Raw genomic sequence first — 24,322 nt, 5'->3', positions numbered from 1 at the left:
AAGTGTTTGGATAATTTCATGTATAAGTTATTTATAAGTTTATAATGTCTTTGGTAAATTGTAACTTAAAAGTTATAATTTTTAAAAAGATAATAAAATATAAATTACAAATTACATAATTTAATAATTTTAATACATGAATATAAAAAATAAAAATCTAAAATCTAAAATCTAAAAACAAGTAATAAAATTATACGATTGGAATGAGTTTTGAAATAATATTAAAATCAAAGATACCTAACTATCATTTAAAATTTTAAATGTACAAATTTCATATCCAAAAAATTTCATCAAATTAATTTTATAAAAATATTTAATATATCATACAAGTTTTAAACTAATATAAATTTAAAAAGAAGAAATTAGGAGACAGAATAAATCATGAGTTGTGATAAAATGAAAATGAAGAATGGAAAGGAAATGTTAGGATTTCTAACATTCCATTTATGACTCAAAATGGATTCTATATGATCGATTAGTTAATCTGTCAAACAGCTAAGCAAATAGTATAATGGGCTTTGGACTCAAATGAGCCCCAAGAATGATGAGCCAAACTTGCACTAGGTATTGTAGTTGCTCATTCCCATTTTCTGTATTCATTTTTTTTTATTGATCAAATAAGTCAAATTTTGATAAAAAAAAATAAAGAGAAATTATCAAAAATACTAAATTTTCTAAATTTTTTGCAATTTTACTATCTTCGGAATTCTTTTGCAGCCAAAATCAAACAGATATGCAACTAGTTGAATGGAGTTGCATGTAATTGCAGAAACTCGTCAAATGTTGCATGCAATTCATTTCAGTTGCCAAAAACCATATTTTTGCAAAAAAAATAAAATTAAAAAATAGTATTTTGCAAATTAAAAAGTACTTTTGCAATTTTTTTTAAAAAATAACAGTATATTTGCAAAAATATTTTTAGACTTGGGTATTTTTTCAAAACACCCAAATATAAATCTTATTTTTATATTATTTAAAAAACTGAAAATTATATATTAAAGTAGATAAATATATTTTTTAATGATAAAATTTTTGTTTTTTTTCAATTATTAAATATTGAGATATTCTCTATAATACCACTATAATACCACTGTAGAATTGACTTTTCTCACCGAACCATCAATTTAATGACTTTTATCCGTGGTAACTCTCTACATTTGATTTTTTACTTGGAATATCCTGTGTTAAGTAAAATATTATTGAATTGATTTCGGATTGGAAAATAAATTTTATATTTGAAATTTTTGCAAATAAATACATGAAATAGACTTTTGAATCATGTAAAAGGGAGTTAAATTGAGTGATATATATTTAAGTTTCATAATCAAACTTTGATCATTAATATTTCACTCATATTTACTCCATTTTACATTATTTAAGTATCTATTTTAGGTACTTTTTCACAAATAATTTAACTATACAATTTGTTTTTCAAACCGAAATCAATTCTATTACATTTTACTTACATGAGGTTATCCAAAGTGAATTATTAATGAGTAGAAGCTAATAAATTATCATGAATAGAAGCTAATAAATTGACGGTATTAACGGTATTAACGAGAAAAGTCATTTCTATAATGGTACCATAGAGAATATTTCTAAAATATCAATAAATTTTGGTCAAATTGACTACACAAAAGTCAAATGTAAAAATTAAAAAAATATGGAGGGAATATTATTTAACTAAATCATTCTTCATAACTTTATCGTGATTACATTTGATTTAGAAAAATATTATTTATATAGTAATTTTGTTTCAAAGAAAAAAAGAGTGAAAATATAAAACTACCTTCTTACATTCACAATAAATATATCTTGAAAAGATTAAGGTACGAATAATTTAGTAATTTCACACTCTTTTGCTCCGAAAATAAAAAAAAAACTGCTTTGCAAATAACATTTACCATAATTTAAGATCTGCTAATAAAAAAAGTTTATTGGGAAGTGTTCTAAAATTCAAAAATGGACATTATTCGGTAGAGTTAACTTTTAGTGATTAATTGTATTAATGAATCGGATCATTAAGCATAAGTAATTTAATTATTTAAATAAGCCGAATAGTAGCGCTCCGGCACACGCACGTACATGATTCAACTCTAACTACCTGCATCCCCTGTCAAAGGCCCAAGTCATAGATATACACACATCATCTGTGTATGTATGTGTCTATAAATATTACTATAATTTTATCAAATATTGGTGAGGAAGAAAGATGCCATCTTCAGCACCGGGTTACCAAGATTGGAAATCCGACCCGCTCTTTTCAGCAGCCGAAGTTGTTCAAGACTCTGCTGACAGGTCCACTCCTCCCCCTTCATATATGTATATAACTATATATGTAGTCTGCTTCTTCTGTATGTATTGTTAATTAACTTGTCGAATTCAACTTCAATTTCAACAACTCTTATCTTGTTACATTGTACTATACAAATTGCAATTAATAATAGACTGCCAAGTTCTTGCTTATTGCTACGAGTGAAAAGGTTGGTTCTTGAAGTTCATAGTTGATTTGTATATCGAATATGAGTGTTTTCTTGTACATCATAAGAGAAGATATTGAACTTCTTGCTTATGCTATGACTTTAAATTGTTGCTTTTTTGTTATAGGATGGAATCAGTGTATCGAGTTTTGTTGCACGAGCAAAGTCTTGTTCAAGAAACCCGTAATCCTGACCATAGACTACTTGCGTCCTTAAACAATCACAAGTGTCAATTAGCAACTAGTCTCGAGACAGTAAAGTGGCAGGTGAATATCGTGCTTTGCTTTTGGTGTTTTTCTTTGTTTCCGTTGTTTTAGAATACTGATTTGTTACTGTTTTAACAGCTTGAAGATTTTGAAAGAGAGGTGGCAATGGCAGCAGCTACATTGGAAAAGTCTCAGAGGAAGCAAATTGCCATTTCTAGACATAAGCAATTTATTGCAGCCATTGTGGCACAGATAACACAAGTGTGTAATAGCTTGTCAGATACGTCCTCGTTGAGGAACCAATGGGTTGACTTGGATGAACAAGATAGAGATGGGTTTGCAATGTTTCTTTCAGGGGGAAAGTCTGTTCAGAATGTACCACACCATAATGTAGAAGATCGAAGCGTGATGACAATGTTTCTGGATCCCTCTTCGTCGTCTAGTTTCAATAATGAGATTGTTGAGCAGAAGCCTGGGGAGTATATTAGTTTGGATATGAGCGCATTTGAACAATCAGATAATTTGATGTTAAGAAACGCGGCCTCTAAGCATACTGTGCAGATTGGTTCCGAAGTGTCTGAACAAGATGAAAAAGAAAATTGGGTTCAGGAAGCTAAATATGTTAATGATAAGAGCCACCCTTACAGGAACAAGTTGGGAGTGTTATACAGCAAAATTAATCCTCTCGGGTCATTCAAAAACTTATTGTCAGCATACGGGACCAGAGGCTACAAGAGCTTTACTAAGAAGTGGGAAGATGCAGAAGAACTAGGACATTCTTCAAATGATATTTCACATGCTACGCAGGTAGTTTCACTGCATTTAGCTATGATGATCTTTAAATCAAGATACATTGTGCTTAAAATATATTGTGTTACAAACGTCCGTTTGCACACTTGTCTAAATCTATGCCGTTATCAAAATTTTGAGGTGGTTATATAATGTTGGTATTTTTTAATATAATTTTAGGTAAGAAAATATGTTATAAAAAAATTGTAACTACTTAGAGCACTTGTTCCAGTCTGGACATCTTGTGTTATAGTGGCATTAGAGCAAAATATAAATTAGGCAACGTCGTTTGGATTGGATTAACCTCTACTAACATGTTTTTCTTTTATAGGCAGCGTAGGCACTTGGTAATTGGTATAAGCTAAATGTATAAAGCAAAAACATTTAACTGGTAGCTAGACATGGTACCTATAAAACATTTAGATAACCCGTAATGTTTGTAAATCTCTGAGCTCCTAGGCTTTGAATAGTAAGGAAATGAATTTCTAAAGTGTTTGAGATTTAGCTAGAATAAATAGATGTACAACCGTCTGCAGACGGGAAGAGTCGTATTTGCAGCAGGATAGACAGTGTACAAATCACTAACAAGATAGAGACGTGGTGAGGAGAATACGCTGAGTCGATTTGATTCATTTGAAAATTTAGCAGGAATTTGAATTGTGAATTGAACTGAACTACACTAATTATTATGTTGCTTCTTGCTTCAAATCTTGTATTTACACTTTGTGATGTTTTGTTGCCAGCGACAGTCCATATTACTGAGATTTTCTATTGCATGGAGCAGCGTTCAAAGGTTGTGGTTGGAGTTATTTGCAGGAGTTATAGGACACTCACAATAGAAGTCTCCCAACTACTGTACATAATCCATGGTTGATAAGTGGTCTTTGTATTTTCAGTGCATCTGAATATTGCTTATACTAGATGTACATATTTATTATCTTATTTTATCTCCAATTCGGTTTCATTCCTCGTTGCTTATATTAATAATTATATGATGATGAATGTCTTTAATCATCTCTTCAATCGATAAACCCACAACATCCTGAGAGCCATGCCCTCTCATTTCTAGATCGTCATCAATCTTTTTCCTCCTTGAGGTGTTTCAACACACATTCTCTGATGATATTCGAAGCTCCGGATCAATGAACATTGGTGAACTCCTAAACAACTTCTCCCAAGCCCCGATATTTCCCTTAGCACTGCTGCCCCCATGGGAGCAGCCACAATCCCCACAGCTGCAGCCACAGCCAATACTAATCTATAGTTTCCTGAAGGCGAGATAGAAACATCATCAGTGAATGATACTGCTAATTTTTAGGAAGTTAACTCTGCCCAGAATCAGGCAACAAAGAAAGAGATGAACCTCGAGGATTTTCTAATTATGGCTGGTGTGGTGCGGGCACATGATCGTTCACCTCCTCTGCAGCAGTCATGTACACCTGGTTGTGCAGTTGTTATTGCTTCAGGAGGTGTAGGAAATGTGCCGGTTTATCAGCCACTGCCAGAAAGAATGGCCAGTGGATACCAACCACGAGAAGTTCTGTATGGTGAGAAGTTCTGCTAGTTTAGTTTCCCCTAAATTTGACAAGAATGGTAATGCAGCAGACATGTGCAGTGGTCAGTTGGAGAAGGTGGCGGCAAGGAAACAGCCCTGTATGATCAGAAACAGAGAATCTGCAGCCAGGTCAAGGGCAAGGAGGCAGGTACGGTCAATTTCCCGTGAAATGATTATACCGTGAACGAATAATGTGGAAGATGCAAAGTGATACTTAATACTTAGGTGGTTTCAGAAAAATTTACTTTTGTTTAAATTTTTATGTGAGAAGAAATCATTGTAATTATTTGACACCAGATGAGTAAATATGTAAAACTAAACACAGGACAAAGTACTTCGAGCAACAACTCTTTCTCAATATTTTATTGAACAGAAAAATAAAGCTTATAAAGAAAATAAACACCACACATTGTAGCAACAGATCGGGAAAAAAGAATCACACCACCTTCTTAATATTACTCCACTCCTATCATTATTTGCTGGCACTCATAAAATCTCTCTGAAACATAATGACCAAATCAATTACTTAAACAAACAGCTGAACTAAATAAGGTAATCAAATATTCAAGATTAACTCCAACATTCTCCCCCTTAATCTTGAATTGGACTTGCAACATTATTAACTCCCGGGAGCTTTCTCATTTTCTCAAATTTTACAGTTGACAAAGCTTTGGTCAAAATAACTGCACGCTGACTCTCAACAGGAACATGCCTTACTTCAATTTCACCACGCTCAATGCATTGACGAATGAAATGATAACGAATATCAATGTGTTTGCTTCGTCCATGAAACACAGGATTCTTAACAAGGTCTATGGCCGATTTGTTGTCAATGTAAAGAGTCACTGGTCCTATCTTCTCATTTGTCACCTATTGTAGAACATTCCGCAACCATATGCTTTGACATGCTGCTGCAGTTGCAGCCATAAATTCCGCCTCGCAGGATGACAATGCTACGTATTTTTGCTTCTGAGAGACCCATGTTATCAAACTTTCATTCAAGTAGAAGGCCATTCCCCCTGTACTTCGTCTATCCTCAACATGACCAGCAAAATCACTGTCTGAAAAACCTGTTAAGATATTGTTTCCACTTGTTTTTGAGTAAGAAAGACCTAGCTCCAATGTACCTTTCACATACCTTAATATCCTCTTCACTGCGTTTAAATGCAACATTGTTGGGTGCTCCATATGCCTGCTCACCATCCCTACTGAAAATGCTATGTCTGGTCTGGTATGCACCAGATATCGTAAGCCACCCACTAAGCTCCTGTACTTGGTGCTGTCAACTATTTTGCCACTCTCATCCTTCGTTAATTGCTCCTTAGGATCCATAGGAAACTTTGTTGGATTACAATCTGTCAAACCTGCTTGTGCCAGAATTTTCTTAGCATAGCTTGTTTGTTTTAATTTGATACGCCATCTTCTTGCTTTACTTCTATTCCCAGGTAATATGCCAATGATCCCATATCACTCATTTCAAATACCTGACTCATCTGCTTCTTAAAAATCTCAATGCTTGACAAGTCAGTGCCTGTCACCAGTATGTCATCGACATACACACATATTATCATAACTTCATCCTTATTTCATCGAGTGTACACACCATGTTCTGAGGGACACCTTTTGAATCCAAAATTTTCCAAGCAGCAGTTTAATGTTGCGTACCACGCACGTGGTGCCTGCTTTAGGCCATACAACACTTTATAAAGTCTATACACCAATTCTTCCTATCCTTCTTTGATGTATCCCTTTGGTTGTGCAACGTATACTTCCTCATTAATGTCTTCATTTAGGAACGCTGTCTTCACATCAAGATGATGGACTTGCCAGTCGTTCTTAGCTTCTAATGCCAACAATAATCGAATTGTTTCTAACTTGGTGACTAGAGCATAAACTTCATCATAGTCGACTCCGTGTTCTTGTACATACCCCTTTGCAACCAAACGAGCCTTGTGTTTCATAACTTTCCCCCTTGCATCCTTTTTCAGTTAAAAAACCCACTTCAGATCAATTACCTTGCGCCCATCTGGTAATTTAGTCAATTTCCAAGTGCCGTTCTTTTCTATGGATTTAATTTCTTCATCCAGAGCTATCCTCCAATCTTTTACTTTTACAGCTTGTTCATAATTATGTGGTTCTTCACCTTCTATCATCAGTAGTTCTTCATCTATTTTTACTTCTTTCGTATCAGCATAAATCTCTGAGAGAGGCCTGAACTTGCGTGGTGCTGTGCTCCCATCATATATGTCTGAACTTAAACTTGTCCCTGACGTCTGTGATAATGGTGAACTTTCAGTGCTGCTCTCATTCCTTCCTTGTGTGCGTGAAGGTGTTGTGACTTCATCTCCCCATGTTTCTTCAACATCCGATAGTTCTTCGACAACAACTTCATTTCCATCTCTCTCGAGTATTTCTGGCACTGAGAATGAACTTGAATTGCATGAATTATCATTTTTCTTGTTGTGCCCATGACCATCCCTTCGTTTCTTCGAAAACGACATCTCTGCTCACATATATACGCTTCCCCACAGGGTCATATAGTCTATACGCCTTGGTGCCTGGTTCACTTCCAAGATTAATTACTTGAATACTCCTGTCATCCAATTTCTTTGTATTAACTCTTGGAACTTTCATATAAGTCAAGCAACCAAAAATACGTAAATGCCCCAAATTTGGTTTTTTGCCCATCCAAGCTTCATAGGGTGTCTCACTTGACAATGCTCGAGTTGGTAATCGATTCAACACATACACCGCATGTCGAGCAACCTCACCCCAAAATAATGATGGCATTTCCTTTTCTTTCAAATAGCAACGTGCCATCTCCACAACTGTCCTGTTTCTACACTCTACCACCCCATTTTGTTGGGGTATATAAGGAGCTGTGTACTGTCTCTCGATTCCTGAGTCCTCGCAATAAGCCTTGAATGCATTTGATGTAAATTCCCCTCCACGGTCACTACGAAAAACTCTTATCTTCTTTTCTCCACCATCTTCAACTTTGGCTCTAAACCTCTTAAAAGCATCAAACGCCTCGTCCTTATTTTTTAGCATGTATACCCACATTACCCGACTAAAATCATCCACCAAGAGAAAAAAATATTTATTTCCTCCGGGCGTAGTGGGTTCTATAGGTCCGCACAAGTCACCATGTACCAACTGTAGAACTTTTGTTGCACTATAGCTTGACTTCTGCGGAAAAGCCTTTCTTGTCTATTTTGATATCAAACACCCTTTACAAACTTGTTTTGGCATTGACATATTATACAGACCATATACCATCTTGTGCTTTTGTATTAGTGTCATAGACATATGATTTACATGTCCTAAACGAGTGTGCCATAAATTTGTTACCTCATCTGACTTGGTCAACAAACATTTTGACTTTATGGTTTCAACAATCAGTTTATATAATCTATTGGAGATCGTTGTACTTTCATAAGCAATTCCCCTTGTTTCTCATACACCCATAGATAGTTACCCTTCAAAACAACCTTATTACCTTCTTCTGAGAGTTGACCCAAACTAATTATGTTACTACATAGAGAAGGAATGTAAAATACCTTACGTAGCATCCGTTCTTCACCATTTTTGCACTTAAAGGTTATCAGTCCCTTTCCCTTAATTTCCACAGCGGAACCATCTCTAAACCTTACTGTTCCTGTTATCTTCTCGTTTAGTTCCATGAATTTTTCTCTCTCCCCGGTCATATGATTACTTGCCCCGTTGTCCAGATACCACACATTTGAATTTGTATTCTTCGTCTTCCCATCTGTCAACAGCTTTGGTGTCACATTATCTTCATTCAACATCAATTATTTTCTATAGTTTGCCAGCAAGAGTGCTGATTCATCATCTTCAGTCCTTGACATAAGAGCTTCTTGCCTCCCTTCTTTGTCACGCTTTGGTCTTCGACACTCAACAGCATAGTGTCCATACATGTGACAATTATAGCATCTGATCCTGCTCTTATCTCTCCCACCACGACCTCTCATGTTATGGCTTCCTTTAGCACTTCCTCGATTCATACGTTTTTGCCAATTCTCCCTGGTAAGAAGTAATTTACCTTCATTTTTTTCTTTTGCAATCCATTCTTCATCTGTGAGTAGCAGTTGACTATTCACATTTTATGTACTTCCCTTTATCCTTTCTTCATGTGCTTTTAGTGAACCAATTACCTCCTCTACCTTCATTGTTTCTAAATTCCCAAATTGTTCCATTATGGACGCTATTTGTAAGAATTTTTGTGGGACTGCACGAAGCAATTTCTTAACCACGTAAGTTTCCTTCACATCTTCTCCAATGGCTCGAATGTTTGTCACCAGTCCATTAAGTTTCATACAGAAATCATCCAATAACTCTGTTTCTTTCATACTAAGAGTCTCGAATTCTGCCTTCAAAGTCTGAACCTTGGCCGTCTTAGCTTTGTCTGCGCCTTGACTCATAATTCTCAATGCTTCCCAGGCATCTTTTGCCTTTTTCTTATCTGACAGAGAAAGTAGCATTTCCTCTGGAATGCTTTGATAGATCATTGCAAGAGCCACTTTGTCAACCCGTTCTTCTGCACATGCCTTTTGATCGGTTTATGCCTTTGGATCTGTTTGTTCTATCGTCTCCCAAACACCATGTGCTTGCATAAGCACCTTCATTTTCATTGCCCAAACGGTATAGTTCGTCCTGGTCAACATAGGGTAACTCAAGCCCATTGATCCTCCTTTGCTCTTTCCCATATCCATTGTCTGTGTTTTTGACATACGTACTACTGCAACCTATATGGCTCGGATACCACAATATTGTAATTATTTGACACCAGATGAGTAAATATGTAAAACTAAACACAAGACAAAGTACTTCGAGCAACAACTCTTTCTCAATATTTTATTGAAGCTTATAAAGAAAATAAACACCACACATTGTGGCAACAGATCGGGAAAACAGAATCACACCACCTTCTTAATATTACTCCACTCCTATCATTATTTGCTGGCACTCCTAAAATCTCTCTGAAACATAATGACCAAATCAATTACTTAAACAAACAGCTGGACTAAATAAGGTAATCAAATATTCAAGATTAACTCCAACAAAAAATGTTCATAAAAATAAGAAATGTTTAGATTAAAACCGCGGTATTTAAAAGGGCTAGGCCAAGTCTATTTTAAATGTTTGTTTTCATAATTTCATATTGGCAAGGCTCATAAATGTGATTTGGAAGCAGAACTACAGGTTATAAAAGAAGAGAATGCAGGACTGCAATATGTTTTGGCAAGTAAGACTCCGGCTACAACTTTGGTTCTGTAAAACGAATTGGTATAATTATTTTACTTCTCTTATTGATTAATGCATACGTAAGCAAATAGCGACAAAGAGGATGAAGCAGAAGGTATGTTGACCATACACTAATCACTTCATATAACAAATTACAGTACACACATACATTGTAATTTTGCGGACAATGAAAACGTTTTCCTTCAGTACATGGAGGAGTTTATGAAAGCTCACAAGGCAAAAAAACGAAGGGAAAGGACTGAAAAGGAGCTGGAGCTGTTTGTACTAAGCAAGGACGACACCAATACTCCCCTAATAAAATCTATTTCGCCCCTATAGACTGCTATAGCACAATGTCGTATTTCATATTTCGATTATATCATTGTTACGCCGTTTTACGTGAACAGAGAAAGCATGTAGTTGTATTTCAATTGGTGCTCGTTTGGATATTTTTTCAGTATATTTCTGTTATGAAATTAAAATAACAATGAGGTAGAATGTGTACACTGCAAATCTCTTACATTGTGAGAATTGTAATACAAATAAATGCTACGTAATAAAGGTACTATTGTATGCTCTAAATTTTCATGTCATTCTCTATCATTTTTAACAATGGTACAAGATACGAAATAATTATCATGTCTAGAAATTATAAAGGAATTTTGTTTATATATTTAACTTGCCTATACTAACCTTTGTATGCAAACAAGATACGCCGCCTCACTTTCTGCACTTTATGTTGGTTTCATATATAATTCATGTTTATCAACTAAACGTCATTTTGATAGTTTTGCTAAATTTGCGTCATGTTATCTCCAAAGTATATAATAAATAACTATCGTCTAAGATAATATACGATATTTAGGAAGCAGATGGTTTAGACGTTAGTAGTGACATTTTCATTCATATAAATCACCATTAGACTTTGATAAGAGGTTTTGCTTGGTTTTGCAAATACTTTAGTTATATCAATTTGATAAAGTGATATCCAAATTTATTTAAATCTTTAAGGTCATTGTCTTTAAATTAATGTTAAATCCTTCCATTTGATTTTGGTGTAAGATGCTTAAAATATAATTTATATATCATGAGGTATTGTTCAGATTTCAACGAGTATAATTTACGCAATTAATTTCACATTTCAAAAAATAGGATTTCCATACAATGAAATTTTACCTCGTACATGTATAATAGAATTTGCAATTCAAAGAAATTTTACGTTGCAGTTTGATAACCATTCACCTCGCACGTTTGTAAATTGAGTGAATGAAAGTTTTTTAATATTATACTTATAAAATATTCATAGTTGTGTTTAAGATGACCAACACTTCTTCCAAAATAAACAATAATTTTGTCTATACATAAGTAATGAAATAATAATATTAATAATTTTGTTCGGATCTCAACAAACAAGATTTGTAATTCAACAAAATTTCACAAATTAACTTGTTAACATTTCACTTCGCACAATATAATTTGAGTGAATAGTAATTTTAAATATTACTTCTATATATTTATAGTTGTGGTTTAAGATCAGGGCTCAATAGCACTTCTTTAATAAAATAAAATAATAATTATGTTTATGCGTAAGTAATAAAATCATAGTATTATAATATATAATCGAATAAAAATTAAACCTATTATATTCGTCAACACAATTTTTCGGTCTCCCTATCCAATCTTACAATAATAAACTTTAAGTTATAGAATGTATAGTCAATTGATCATTGACGAATTTAGAAAAAAATATTTTCACTTTCATATCATTTCTTGAACTCACGCAGTTCAAAATTTATTATAAATATTTTTGAAAAACTTCTGTAGAACCTAGTGAAAAGATTTAGTTGATGTGGCCCTCACGATTTTGCTTTTTGTTTCATTCCTTTTGTTACAAACTTACAACACATACTTATCTATCATACTATAGATTTAATTATTATAAACAATTTATATGAAGAAATAAAATCTGAAAAATAATATATTTATAGGTGAATAAAAAAAATTCTATACGAATAAGATAAGAATGCTACTGGTGATGCCGACGTATGACATATTCCTACTCAAATTCTCTTGTACCTTTTTTCGCTAATTAAATTATCCTATACCTTTTTACCAAAATGTCGTCCTTTTTGTACCAAAATGTCGTCGTCACAAGATAAATCAAATTGGGGCCCACTTTTCTTACAGATAACTTAGCTACTATGTGATATCTCCGGTCGTGCCTTCGTCGCATTTATCCATTACAACCTACTACTATCGGCCAGTTTCATATTCTACTTCTTTAATATATGTGTTAATTTAACGAAAATATCTAACAATTTAAATATATTTTACAGCCAAAATATTTCAATTCTTGGGATTATGATTTGAGCTTAATAAAGGCGAGCTTAGTTGCTAATTAGTATTTTATTAATTCATATACATGCACTCTTCATTCTACAATGTGATTTAATTTTAAATTTATGTTTCACGGTATTTGTTTGTAACTAACAAGTGGAGAGAAATTGAAATGCAATTTAATGTCCAACCTTCTTTATTCTAATGTGACTCGTTCTATTGATAGCATTATTCTTAGTCAAGGTTCTAAGCTTAACCAATTAAGCATTTAGTTAAGTGTGCTCAACGAGTATATGTGTAAAAGACGGGACGTGTAGAGGTATAAAAGACCCTACATTTGGTTAAATTATTTCAGGTAGAGTTGCAATTTCGTACAAGACACGAAAATAACTGATTCTGGTTGACCTTTGTGGTTCACGAACATGAAAGTATATGAACATAAATTATACAGATAAATTTATTATCCGTTATGATTTACCTTTAGGTACACGACACGAAACGAAAATACACAAAGTGAATACCTATTTAAAATTACATAAATACATGTTTTTAAATAATTTTTTTGAATATAATATTTACATAAAATAAATACAAAATAGTTTGAATTTAATTTTCACAAGTTTTGACCAAAATGATTATTTATGCCATATTGATTTAAAAACTCGACTAGTAAAAATGTAATATTTAAATATTTTTATTTATTTATCTTAATTTCTATTTTATTCAAAATTTTCATGAACACGACAGGAAACTTAAACGGAAATAAAGGTACACGAACACGAAACGGAACAAATCTTTAATGCGTTGGGATGTGATTTGGCATTATCTACACGAAACACGAAAGTACACAATACGAAAGTATATGAAACGAAAGAATTGTCCAGGTCTAGTTCAGTAACAAGCCATATTATGTGTTTGATACAGCTAATACGAAAGTACGCGAAATGATTTCCATGTCTACAAACCATTAAGAAATTTTGTTTATATATGGCCTTCCGGAGACTTCTCCTTAATCTTTGCAACAAAACTAAGGCGCATCACTTTTCACACTTTATATTGGTTCCATATACAATTCATGTTTATCGACTAAACGTCGTTGAGGCCATTTCACTTCTTTTATGTCAATCTATCTATAAAATATATAAAAAATAACTATCATCAAAGATAGTATACGATATTTATGAAGCATGCGATTTAGTCATCCACAATTGAGTAATTGTTGCAGCATAAAATATTTTATGAAACAATTGAGTAATTTTTTGATCTTCCGTAGTGACCACTTCATCTACACTAAAACCCTAATAAATTAATATTCTCTCTAAAATAATAATTTTCTCCGGTCCTGACTTGGAGCAGTTCAAAAAAAGATCAATTTTGATCAATAATAAAATAATAACTGTTAGAATTTCCGGATAATATAATTCTGTTTATTTGTATAATTGAAATGTAATTTTTTGTATTAAAACTCCTACTAAATCAATGTGTTATTAATTATGATTAATTAATACCTCTCTAAATAAATAAAATTTCTTTGTTCTAACTATATTAATTTATATAGGTTTTACGGTATATAAATCAGCATTCGACTTTGATCTGTTTGGAAAATAATTAACTTAGCCAGTTCTTTGCAAAATCAGATGTTGATTGCTCTCTCCCTACCTAACAGTTATTTTTATTACAATCCTTCACTTCAATTTGAAATGTCAGTCATTCGCATTGAAAGCTTCCCAACTGACGATCAAAGTTTTAGCGTGATCCGTATTAGCAACATAAAAATTTAGTTCAAAATTTAGTAGGGGTGAGAAAAAAAACTAAAAAAAAATCAAGACCTCCGAAGTCCCAGCGTTCAGGGTATATACTGATTCAAGGCCTATTCTAACATCATTAATCCATATGCATGCATTCTTATATATAATTATATTTATCTCGTATTGTTCTTGCCTACTAGCCATCATTCCAATTTTTTACAATGTGATTTAATTTTAAATTTATGCTTAGTGTATTAGTTTGTAACTAACAAGTAGAAAGAAATTGAAATGCAATTTAATGTCTCAATTCTTCATTCTAATGTAAATAAGTGTTTTTGATAGCATTAGTCTTAGTTAAGGTTATGACCATTATAGCTTAACCAATTAAGCATTTAGTTGAGTATGCTCTATGAGTATGATGTTTAAAAGGATGGGATGAGTAGAAGTGTAAAAACACCCTACATTTGGTTCAAGTATTTAGTGGGCAATTCCGTACAAGACACGAAAATAATGAGTTTGGGCTGACCTTTGTGGTTCACAAAATTATACACATGAATTTATTGTCTACCTTGAAGTACACGACACGAAATGAAGATACACGAAATAAATAATATTTAAATTTTATGAATTCATATTGTAAATATAATATTTACATAAGTTAAATACAAAATAGTTTCAAATTTTAAGTTTCACTAGACTTGACCACAATTGATTCTTTATGACATATTGATTTAAAACTCTACCAGTAAAAATTTCATATTTAAATATTTTATTTATTTATTAGTATTTCTATTTCATTCAAATATTACATGAACTTGAAGCGAAACATAGAGGAAATGAAGGCAAATGAAATGAAATGAAATGAAGCGAATCTTTGATGGTTTGGGTTTTGGTTTGGCATTACGTGCACGAAACAGGAAAGTACGCGACATGCAAGTATACGAAATGAACGAATAGCCAGGTCTAATTTCAGCAATAAATCATATTATGTGTTTGATACTGCAATATCCTGTAATTTTTAGAATTTGATTAATAATAGAATAGTAGAAAAAGGTACTAAAATTAGATTAGGACTAGGATTTAAAATTGGGTTAGATTAATGGGCCTAAAATTTGGATCAGAATTTAATACAAATAACTTGGTGGTTAAGAAACAGGATTTTATATCGTTATAAATACACCATATTCATCTTACTCGTTTTAATTATTAAAATTCGTAGGCCTTTTTCTCTCATAAATCAGCAGTCTTATAAAATTCATATTTAATTCATCATAAGTAAGAATTCGTTGATTATGAACTTTTCGGAAAGGTTTTTGCGTTCTCTACAACTTTCGTGTTTCATGTTTCTCAAGAAAACGTCGTTTAGAGGGTCAAAAAGGCAATATTCAGATCTGACCAGGTTTTGAGGTAAGTACTTTTTGACTTACTTTTATTTTCGGAAAAGTTTTGATACTCTGATTTTGAATTTCGTATAAGATATAAGAATTCTGTTTGAACTGTATAAGAAATAAGATACGAGAATCTTTTGAAATCCAGTCTCTACCATTGCGAACCTGTTCGTAATTTATGCTATAGTGAACTAGTCTTAGATACCCTTAGTAGGCGCACAAGTGTGCAACTTTAGATACCTATTAAGGGCGCGTAATTATTGAACTTTAGATGTCAACCATGGAAAGTGTGGTATAAAGAATAAGAATATGAATTAGATGCCGACTACTGGCAAGTGTGGTCGTAGATCAAGACTGTGGTATTTATAAAAATTATTGTTTCGTTTTGTTTTATTCTGTTCTAATCTGTTATAAAATCTTCTTTGTTCTGTTTTAAATTCGGAATTTTAAAATATAAACTTTGGGTTGGATTTATTTTAGAAAATATTTTACAAAGTTATTATTGTTTTGAGAAAAAACGTTTTATTAAAACACCCTTTATTTTTCAGTTAAATAGTTAGTCAATTTTTCTTGCTAGGCTGTATAATTCATTACTTACAATTTCAGGTTCGGTGTGAGATTCGATTTGGATAGCATTGGAGTTCGTGGACCTAAGTTTTGGAATAAATTGACTCGTAATAGTACCTTTGTAATAGAATTTTGGATTAATCATTGTATTTTTGCATTAGTTTCGATTTTAGATTTAATAGTCCGAAATTGCGGGTTGTTACAAATACAGTGATACGAAAGTACAGAACACGAAAAAATTGTCATGTCTACAAACTATAAAGGAATTTTGTTTATAACTGAATTCGAGAGACTTCTACTAATCTTTGCATGAAAGCGAACGCACCTCACTTTAACACTATTGTTTTCAATATACAATCCATGTATATCGACTAAACGTCATTGAGGCGGTTTCACTCATTTATGTCATGCTATCTCTAAAGTATATAATAAATAACTATCGCCTAAAATAGTATATGATATTTATGAAGTGGTGGTATAGCCATCCACGGTTGTACAATTGCTGCAGTAATTTTTGACCATTCCTGCTAACCATTTCATCTATATTAAAACCTTCATAAAATTAAAAATCTCTATAAAATAATGATTTTCTCCGGTCCCGACTTGAACCCGTTCAAAAAACAATTTCGATAAAATAATAAGTTATAATTTTTAGAAACTCAGGATGACATAATTCTATTTAATTTATATAATTAAAATATAATTTTTTAATATTAAAATCAATCTTTAAATTAATCAATATTAATTTACAATTAAGTAATACCTCTCTAAATTAAAATAATTCTAAATTAATAAATTCCTCGGTCCCAACTCTATTAATTTATAGAGGTTTTAGTTTATATAATCAGCATTCGACTCTGATTTGTCTAGCAAATAATTAACTTGGACAGCTCTTTGCAAAATCCGAGGTTTGGTTTTCTCTCTCCATAATTATTTTCATTATAATCCTTCAATTCAAATTTGAAATTTCAGTCATTCACATTGAAAGCCTCCCTACTGAAAATCAAAGTTTTAGCATGATCCGTACTAGCAACATAAAATTTTAATTCACAAATTAGTAGGGGTGAGAAAAAAACTGAAAAAAAAATCAAAACCGATAAACTGTTAACCCAGGGTCGGCCCTTGGGTAAGGTGACCAAGGCGGCCGCCTAGGGCACCACCACGCACAGGGGCACCAAAATATTTCAATAACATATGTGTATTTATTTTTATATTATTTTTTTTTTATTTTTTTATATTTAAATACAAATTTTAATTAGAATACATTAACATATATGTGATTGGGGGATATATTAAAATTTTAAAATATATTATTATCTTTGTGATAACTTTATTTTAAAATTAAAATATAATTTACTTTAATTTACTTTAAAAATATAATTAATAAATTTATTTAATAAACAAAATAAAGTAAAAATGTGAAAGGTTTGGAGAAATTGAGTTTTTGGACTATGCGCGTCTATACCCATTACCCCAGATGGCCAGATGAAGTCATATAACAAAAGTACAAAACCCTCTCCTTCCCTCTGCTTAGCTACCGAATAAAATACAGAACACTGATTGTTCTCATTCATTCTGAATATCAATTATCAAACACTGGAAGTCATCGACTCATCGTGAAGATCGGATCATCTGTGCTTTGCAATTCAGCAATTATAACACAGGTATGTTTAAAGATTTCTATTCTAATTAATTTTTTAATAATATTGTAATTTACTATTTGTTTATTATTATTTTTCAATTTAATGATTTGATGTGAATAATAAGAGAATAATTGAGATTTGTTTTTGTAAAAAGTAGTATATCTTTTGTGATTTACTGATTTGGGATTGGTGACTAAAATTAATTGCATTATTTTGTTTGATGACTAGATAATTTGAAAATGAAGCGTAACCAGTTATCGGGGCATCAAAAAAGACAAAAGAAATTGAAAGCGGGTGGAAGCAGAGAAATTGCAAATGGGCTCTCTTGACAAGTTTTTTGGGAAAAAAACAACTAATAGTGGTGATATTGGGGTTCCTATTGAGAATACAGATATTAGAAAAGAATCTGAGAATGAAGCTACATATACTGAATTTGAGCAGGAGACTGAAACTGAGGAGCCAGAAACTCAAAATTTAAAAGATGGGCTTGTCGAGAATAATGTAGAAGAGACTGAGAAAGAAATTATTTCTTGTATATTGTTGATCAAGGTGCTTTTCAACTCAAAGAATGGTTTAAACAGTTTCAAGATTATAAGGAAAAATTTGGGTTTTTATTTAACCTGAAGAAGCATTTATCTGGTGATGATGAGGGGTTAAAATCTTGTTGCATGAAGCTTGAGGGATTTCTTAGACATGATATGCGATATGACATTGTTGGCGCAGAGTTGTTTAACAAGTTACTAGTACTTCGAATGGTAATACCCGATGAGATAACAAAGGCAATAGATGTGCTTAATTATTTAAGTTCTAGTTCAAAACAATAAATTATCCAAATGCTTGGATAGCTTATAGAATCATTGTGACAATTCCTCTTACAGTGGTAGAGGCGGAAAGGACATTTTCTAGATTGAAACTGATCAAATCTTATCTCCGCTCTTCGATGTCTCAAGATAGACTTAATGGATTGGTTTTATTGTCTATTGAAAGTGAGCTGGCGAGTTCTCTAGATTATAGCAAAATCATAGAGAGATTCACATCTCAAAAACCTAGAAAAAAGTTTCAAAATCAATAAAGGTAAACTCATTTTTATAACTTTATTTTGACATTGTTGTGTACTAGTAATGATGACTGTTCTATATTCATGATACATCAGTGGCTTGCAGGAGATTATTGCAGGAGGTTGAAAACTTGGATATTTTGCGTACAAGAAATTCATTATATTCACTTGCTACTTTAGATTCAAGTAAGTTTTCTTTATACAATGAATATATCTTATTGTGATTTTTTGGTTATGAATATGGGGCACCATTTTTGAATCCCGCCTAGGGCACCCAAATACAAAGGGCCGGCCCTGGGTTAACCGAACCGAAAAAATCGTTAGGGGCAATTCGATCGGTTAAAACCCGAAAAAAACAATTTAGTGGATTTTCTTATTTGGCGAAAAATATTATGCATACGAAAGTACACGATACGAAATGATTATCATTCCTACAAACCACAAAGCAATTTTGTTTATATCTAACTTCGATAAACCTCTGCTTACCTTCGCAAAAAAGCAAACAAACCTCGTCACTTTCCACGCTTTATTTCAGTTCTTTATACAAGTCATGTTTATCAACCGAACGTCAACGCGACAGTTTCACTTTATCTATGCCGATGCTATCTCTAAAGCATATAATAAATAAGTATAGCCTCAGATGGTAAAATATTTATGAAGCAAACGGTTTAGCCGTCCACGGTTGAACTCCCGCATTAATTTTTTGCATTTTATAGTGATCATCTCATCTCTATGAATCCGCATTCAACTTTAATCAGTCTTGCAAATTAACTTGGTCATTCTTTTGCAAATTCAGAGGTTTGGTTTGCTCTCTCCCCAACCTAGTAGTTATTTTTATTATAATCCTTATGCTAGTTGTACATATCTATTATCCTTAAAGTAATTGCTCAGTTTTACTTTCCTTGTGACGCTGCAGATACTGGTTACGTTCTGATGATCTCTCTCCCAGAATGGTGAGGACAGACAACTCAGACTTTCTATCGCGAGGAGAAATTGACTCATCTGTTCATTCAACAAACCCACAACATCCTGACAGCCATGTCCTCCCATCACTAGATCGCCAAAGGTCAATCTTGTCCCTCCTTGATGTGTTTCAACACACAATCTCTGATGACATGGGGATCTCTGGATCAATGAACATAGATGAACTCCTTAACAACGTTTGGACAGAAGAAGAAATTCAAGCTTTTGAACAAACACTTCTCCCCAGCCCCGATATTGCCCTCGGCGCTGGCCCCCATGGGAGCAGCCACAGTCCCCACAGCTGCAGCCACAGCCAATATTAATCCACAGTTCATCCCTTCAAACGAAGAGATGAACCTCGAGGATTTTCTTATCATGGCTGGTGTGGTGCGGGCACCTGATTATTCTTCTCCTCTGCAGCAGTCATGTGTGTCATACCAAAACAACAATAATACAACAGTTGGATCTGGGACACCTGGTTGTATGGTCAGGCCTGTCATTGCTTCAGGAGGGGGTAGAAATGTGCCAGCTTATCAGACACTGCTGGAAAAAAGCGACAAAGATGCAGCATCAGCTGCAATTGCAAGAAAACATAGTGGATACCAACCACGTGAAGGTGGATTTAGGCAGGGGTCAGCCGATACTCCAGTTTCCTCTGACAGTATCGGGGGAAACAATTCCGACAGTGTGAATAATCTTGATATAAATGTCAATTTAGCGGACAAGTCCAGTCATCCGGAATCCAAAGAGGTGTCGAGAAAGCAGCAGCGTCGCGTGATCAAAAACAGAGAATTTGCCGCCAGGTCAAGGGCTAGGAAGAGGTACGCTATGTTTTCACTGAGATAAATTTACCGTAAAGAATAACATAGAAGATGCAAAGTAATGGAAAAACTGATAAAAATAACGGATTTTTTAAAAAAAATTAACCAAAATAACCATTCTGAAAAAATGGCCAATTTTAGCCGATTGAATACTCCACCGTTAGTTGGGTATCCCAATTGTATAAGATACTCCACTGGTAATTGGCTATCATATATGGGATACTCAGGTGGGTATCCATGGGCTAAAGTTGATCAACTTTTCAGAAAATGGTCATTTTTGTTAATTTTATATAGAAATAGTCTAAACTTGTCCTTCACCCGAAATAATGCTTTGTGAAGGGGTTGTAAAAAAAATTGTTTTTTCTCTATTTAAGTATTACGTTTCGCAATTTAAATATTTTAGATTTAAACCATGGTCTGGAAAAGGTCTAGACCAAGTCTGTTTCTAAAGTTATTTTACATAATTTCTGGTTGGCTAGGCGTATACTCGTGATTTAGAAGCCCAACTGCACGCGCTAAAAGCAGAGAAGGCACGCCTGCAACAAAAAATGGTATGCAAGACCGTGGCTACAACTTTGTTTCTTCAAAACTAATCTATATGTTTATTTATAGTTCTCTTGTTGACTAATGCCTAATAGATTAATATGTTTAATACATTTGTAAACAGCAAGAGATGAAGAGGATGAAGCAGCAAGTATGTTGAGCACACACTAATCACTTCATAGAACAAATTGCAATACACAGATACATCGTAATTTTGCATTCAATGGAAATGTATACCTTCACATTTTCATGAATCAATTTCACATTTGCAGAACTTCGTGCAGGAAATGGACGAGGTCATGAAAGCTAGCAAGGGAAAAGGCGGAAAGAAGGGGCTCAAAAGGAGCTGGAGCTCGTTGTACTGAACCAAGACCGAAGCCAATATTCCCCTAATAAAATCTGTTCTGCTGCTGTGGACTCATGTTCTAGTGCAATGTCGTATTTCGCTCATCGTATTGCTGTGCATGGATTTGTGGTTCTCCGTAAACTGAGAAAGCATGTAGACTGTAGTTATCTTTCAATTTGGTGCTCGTTAGGATGTGTTTTTCTAGTGCATTTCTGTTATGAAATTAATATGACAATAAGGTAAATTGTGTTGGTGTGACATGTCTAGCTGCACATCTTTTAGAGGATTGTAAAATAAATAAATGTCATGCAATGTGTTACTATTGTGTGGATAAAATAAAACAAATGTTAAGTAAGAAAGGTGTACTTTGTTGAGTATGTGCTGTTATTGTCATATAATTTAGGCTTAATTTCACTTTGTATCCCTTGAGTTAACTTAATGCAGGTTAAGAACTTTAGTTATATGCAAAATGCATCTCTTATATTTCTATACTTTTACAATAACCAACCTTTAGTCAACTTTCTGTCAATTTTGACCAGGTTGACTAGGGGTAAAACGGAAATAATACATATAAAATATTTAAATAAAATAATAATAAATTGGAAATATTAGAAAAAAATATAATGATTTTTAAAAAAATTGAATGAAGTTTTAAATCGATTTTAGCACTTTTTAAAAATTAATAATAGTTTTTTAGTCTTTCTATTTAATTATTTCATCTTTAACATATTAAAGTTAAATCATATTTTGATATATTTATAATTATTACGCACGTTATAAAAATTTGTATATATACTCACACTATAAAAAATAAACTATAATTTTTACTTTTATTTTACATTTATTTTGAATTTTTAATATATTTTTTAAATTTTTTATACCTAATATCTCCATTTTACCCATAGTCAACCGATCAAAATTAACGAAAAATCGTGTCAGGGTAAGTCATTGTAAGGATATGAAAATCTAAGGGATGCACATTGCATATAATTAAAGTTCTCGACCAATCCGGATTATGCTGAAACCGAAGGAATGCAAAGTGATATTAACTCTACAATTTAAGGTTGTTATAGTTTATTATATTTAAAAAAGTATGACCCGGTTATTTGAAATGTCGCATTGTGTGCTGTGATTTGTTAGATCAATTTGTACAAAAAATGTTTTGTATAAGAAATATTAAAATGATTAAAGTTCTAGCAGGGAATGGTCTAGCAACATAAAAATTTACTTCACAATTTAGACCGCATAAGAAATTTTATTTTTATCTAATTTCACTAGACCTCTACTTACGTAAGAAAAACATGTCTCACTTTTCACACTTTATTTTGGTTCCACGCATAATTCATGTTTATCAACTAAACATTATTGTGACATTTCATTCATTTATGTCATGTTATCTCTAATGTATTTAATCAATAACTGTTGACTAACATAGTATATGATATTTATGAAGTAAATTGTTTAACTGTTCAGTATAATTATCGTCGTAGTTTTTGATTTTTTGTAATGTTCAGTATAATTATCGCCGTAGTTTTGACTTTTTGTAATGATCGTTTCATTTATATAAATTTGTATTAGACTTTGATCAATCTGGCACCACTTCTTTGCAAAATCAGAGGTTTGGTTTGCTCTCTAAGTCATTTACATTGTAAGCCTCCCAACCAAGGTACCGTTTAAACAAGGGGTTTTCATTATTAATAAGGGTTATAGATATATTAATACTCTGTTCTTCAAAACAAGTGTTGCTTTAATTACAGCGCACGTACTTTAAGGTGCAAAAAAATATCATATACCCATTTTTTCTTAATTTCATCTTTTAATGAATAAAAATTTAAATGTAATAATTTTATTAGAAAAAGAAAATTGTATAAATAATATGTGGAAGTCACTTTTTTGTACACCATAAAACATGAGCCCAAAGTCCAAGCGACTTATTTTGAGATGAAGGGTTATGCATTTTACAAATTTATATTGGGTTTCGAGGCATAAAACGCAATGGAAACAATGTTTTAAATTGTAAAAACCAGAAAAATCGAAACTCGACGCAGGATCAATGCGAAAAGACGATATTGAATTCGTGGTTAAGATATTTACCTTAAAAAGTTTTACGATTTCTGTTGTATAATGGGGTCCAAGCTTTCAACAATCACCATGTATCCTGTCGCGAAACGATCTACGGCTTGAAGGTATCCACACGAATGATCGAACGAAGGATGAGTGTGTGTACTAGAACTCGTAAATCAGAATCCGCCTTTTCTCTCTCTCTTTCTCTCTCAAGTTACTATAAAACGCACAACCCTAGTTGAGACTTAAAAAAAATTATATAGGCAAGAGAAAAAACTTCTAACCCTAAACTAATTTAGAGTTTTAATAAATCCGAAAATCCTAGTTATATTAATTAAGTCTTACTTAATCACTCAATAACTCAATTTCGGATTTAATAGTAAATTCGAATTTCTTATTTATTTAATTAATTAATTCTTACTTAATTAAAAATAAAGTATTCGAATTACTTACTTTTAATTTAAATCCAAATTTAAATAAAATAATTCTCCAATCATTCTTTGTGTGACCCTTTAGGTTATTATTACGTTGGCAACAATTTTAAATCTAA

At 32.7% G+C, this 24,322-nt stretch overlaps 3 protein-coding genes across 3 annotated transcripts; 2 read left to right on the top strand and 1 right to left on the bottom strand.

Annotated features, from left to right (window-relative positions):
* Window positions 1–2,052: 2,052 nt before the first annotated feature.
* Window positions 2,053–4,427, top strand: LOC141667282 (uncharacterized). Its single transcript, XM_074473707.1, has 4 exons — window positions 2,053–2,298; window positions 2,608–2,746; window positions 2,825–3,493; window positions 4,219–4,427. Exons 1-4 carry the CDS (start codon window positions 2,213–2,215, stop codon window positions 4,312–4,314), a joined length of 990 nt encoding a protein of 329 aa, XP_074329808.1. The 5' UTR covers window positions 2,053–2,212; the 3' UTR covers window positions 4,315–4,427.
* A 4,001-nt stretch (window positions 4,428–8,428) lies between these two features.
* On the bottom strand, window positions 8,429–8,839 carry LOC141665119 (uncharacterized). Its single transcript, XM_074471105.1, has one exon. It carries the CDS (start codon window positions 8,837–8,839, stop codon window positions 8,429–8,431), a length of 411 nt encoding a protein of 136 aa, XP_074327206.1.
* An 11,435-nt stretch (window positions 8,840–20,274) lies between these two features.
* LOC141665118 (uncharacterized) lies at window positions 20,275–20,844 on the top strand. The gene has a single exon (XM_074471104.1). The coding sequence runs from the start codon at window positions 20,275–20,277 to the stop codon at window positions 20,842–20,844; it is 570 nt and encodes a 189-aa protein (XP_074327205.1).
* The last annotated feature ends 3,478 nt before the right edge of the window (window positions 20,845–24,322 follow it).

This window comes from Apium graveolens, chromosome 6 (assembly GCF_009905375.1).
Source record: "Apium graveolens cultivar Ventura chromosome 6, ASM990537v1, whole genome shotgun sequence".
Taxonomy (NCBI): Eukaryota; Viridiplantae; Streptophyta; class Magnoliopsida; order Apiales; family Apiaceae; genus Apium; species Apium graveolens.
This window is presented reverse-complemented; position numbering and strand designations above follow the sequence as displayed.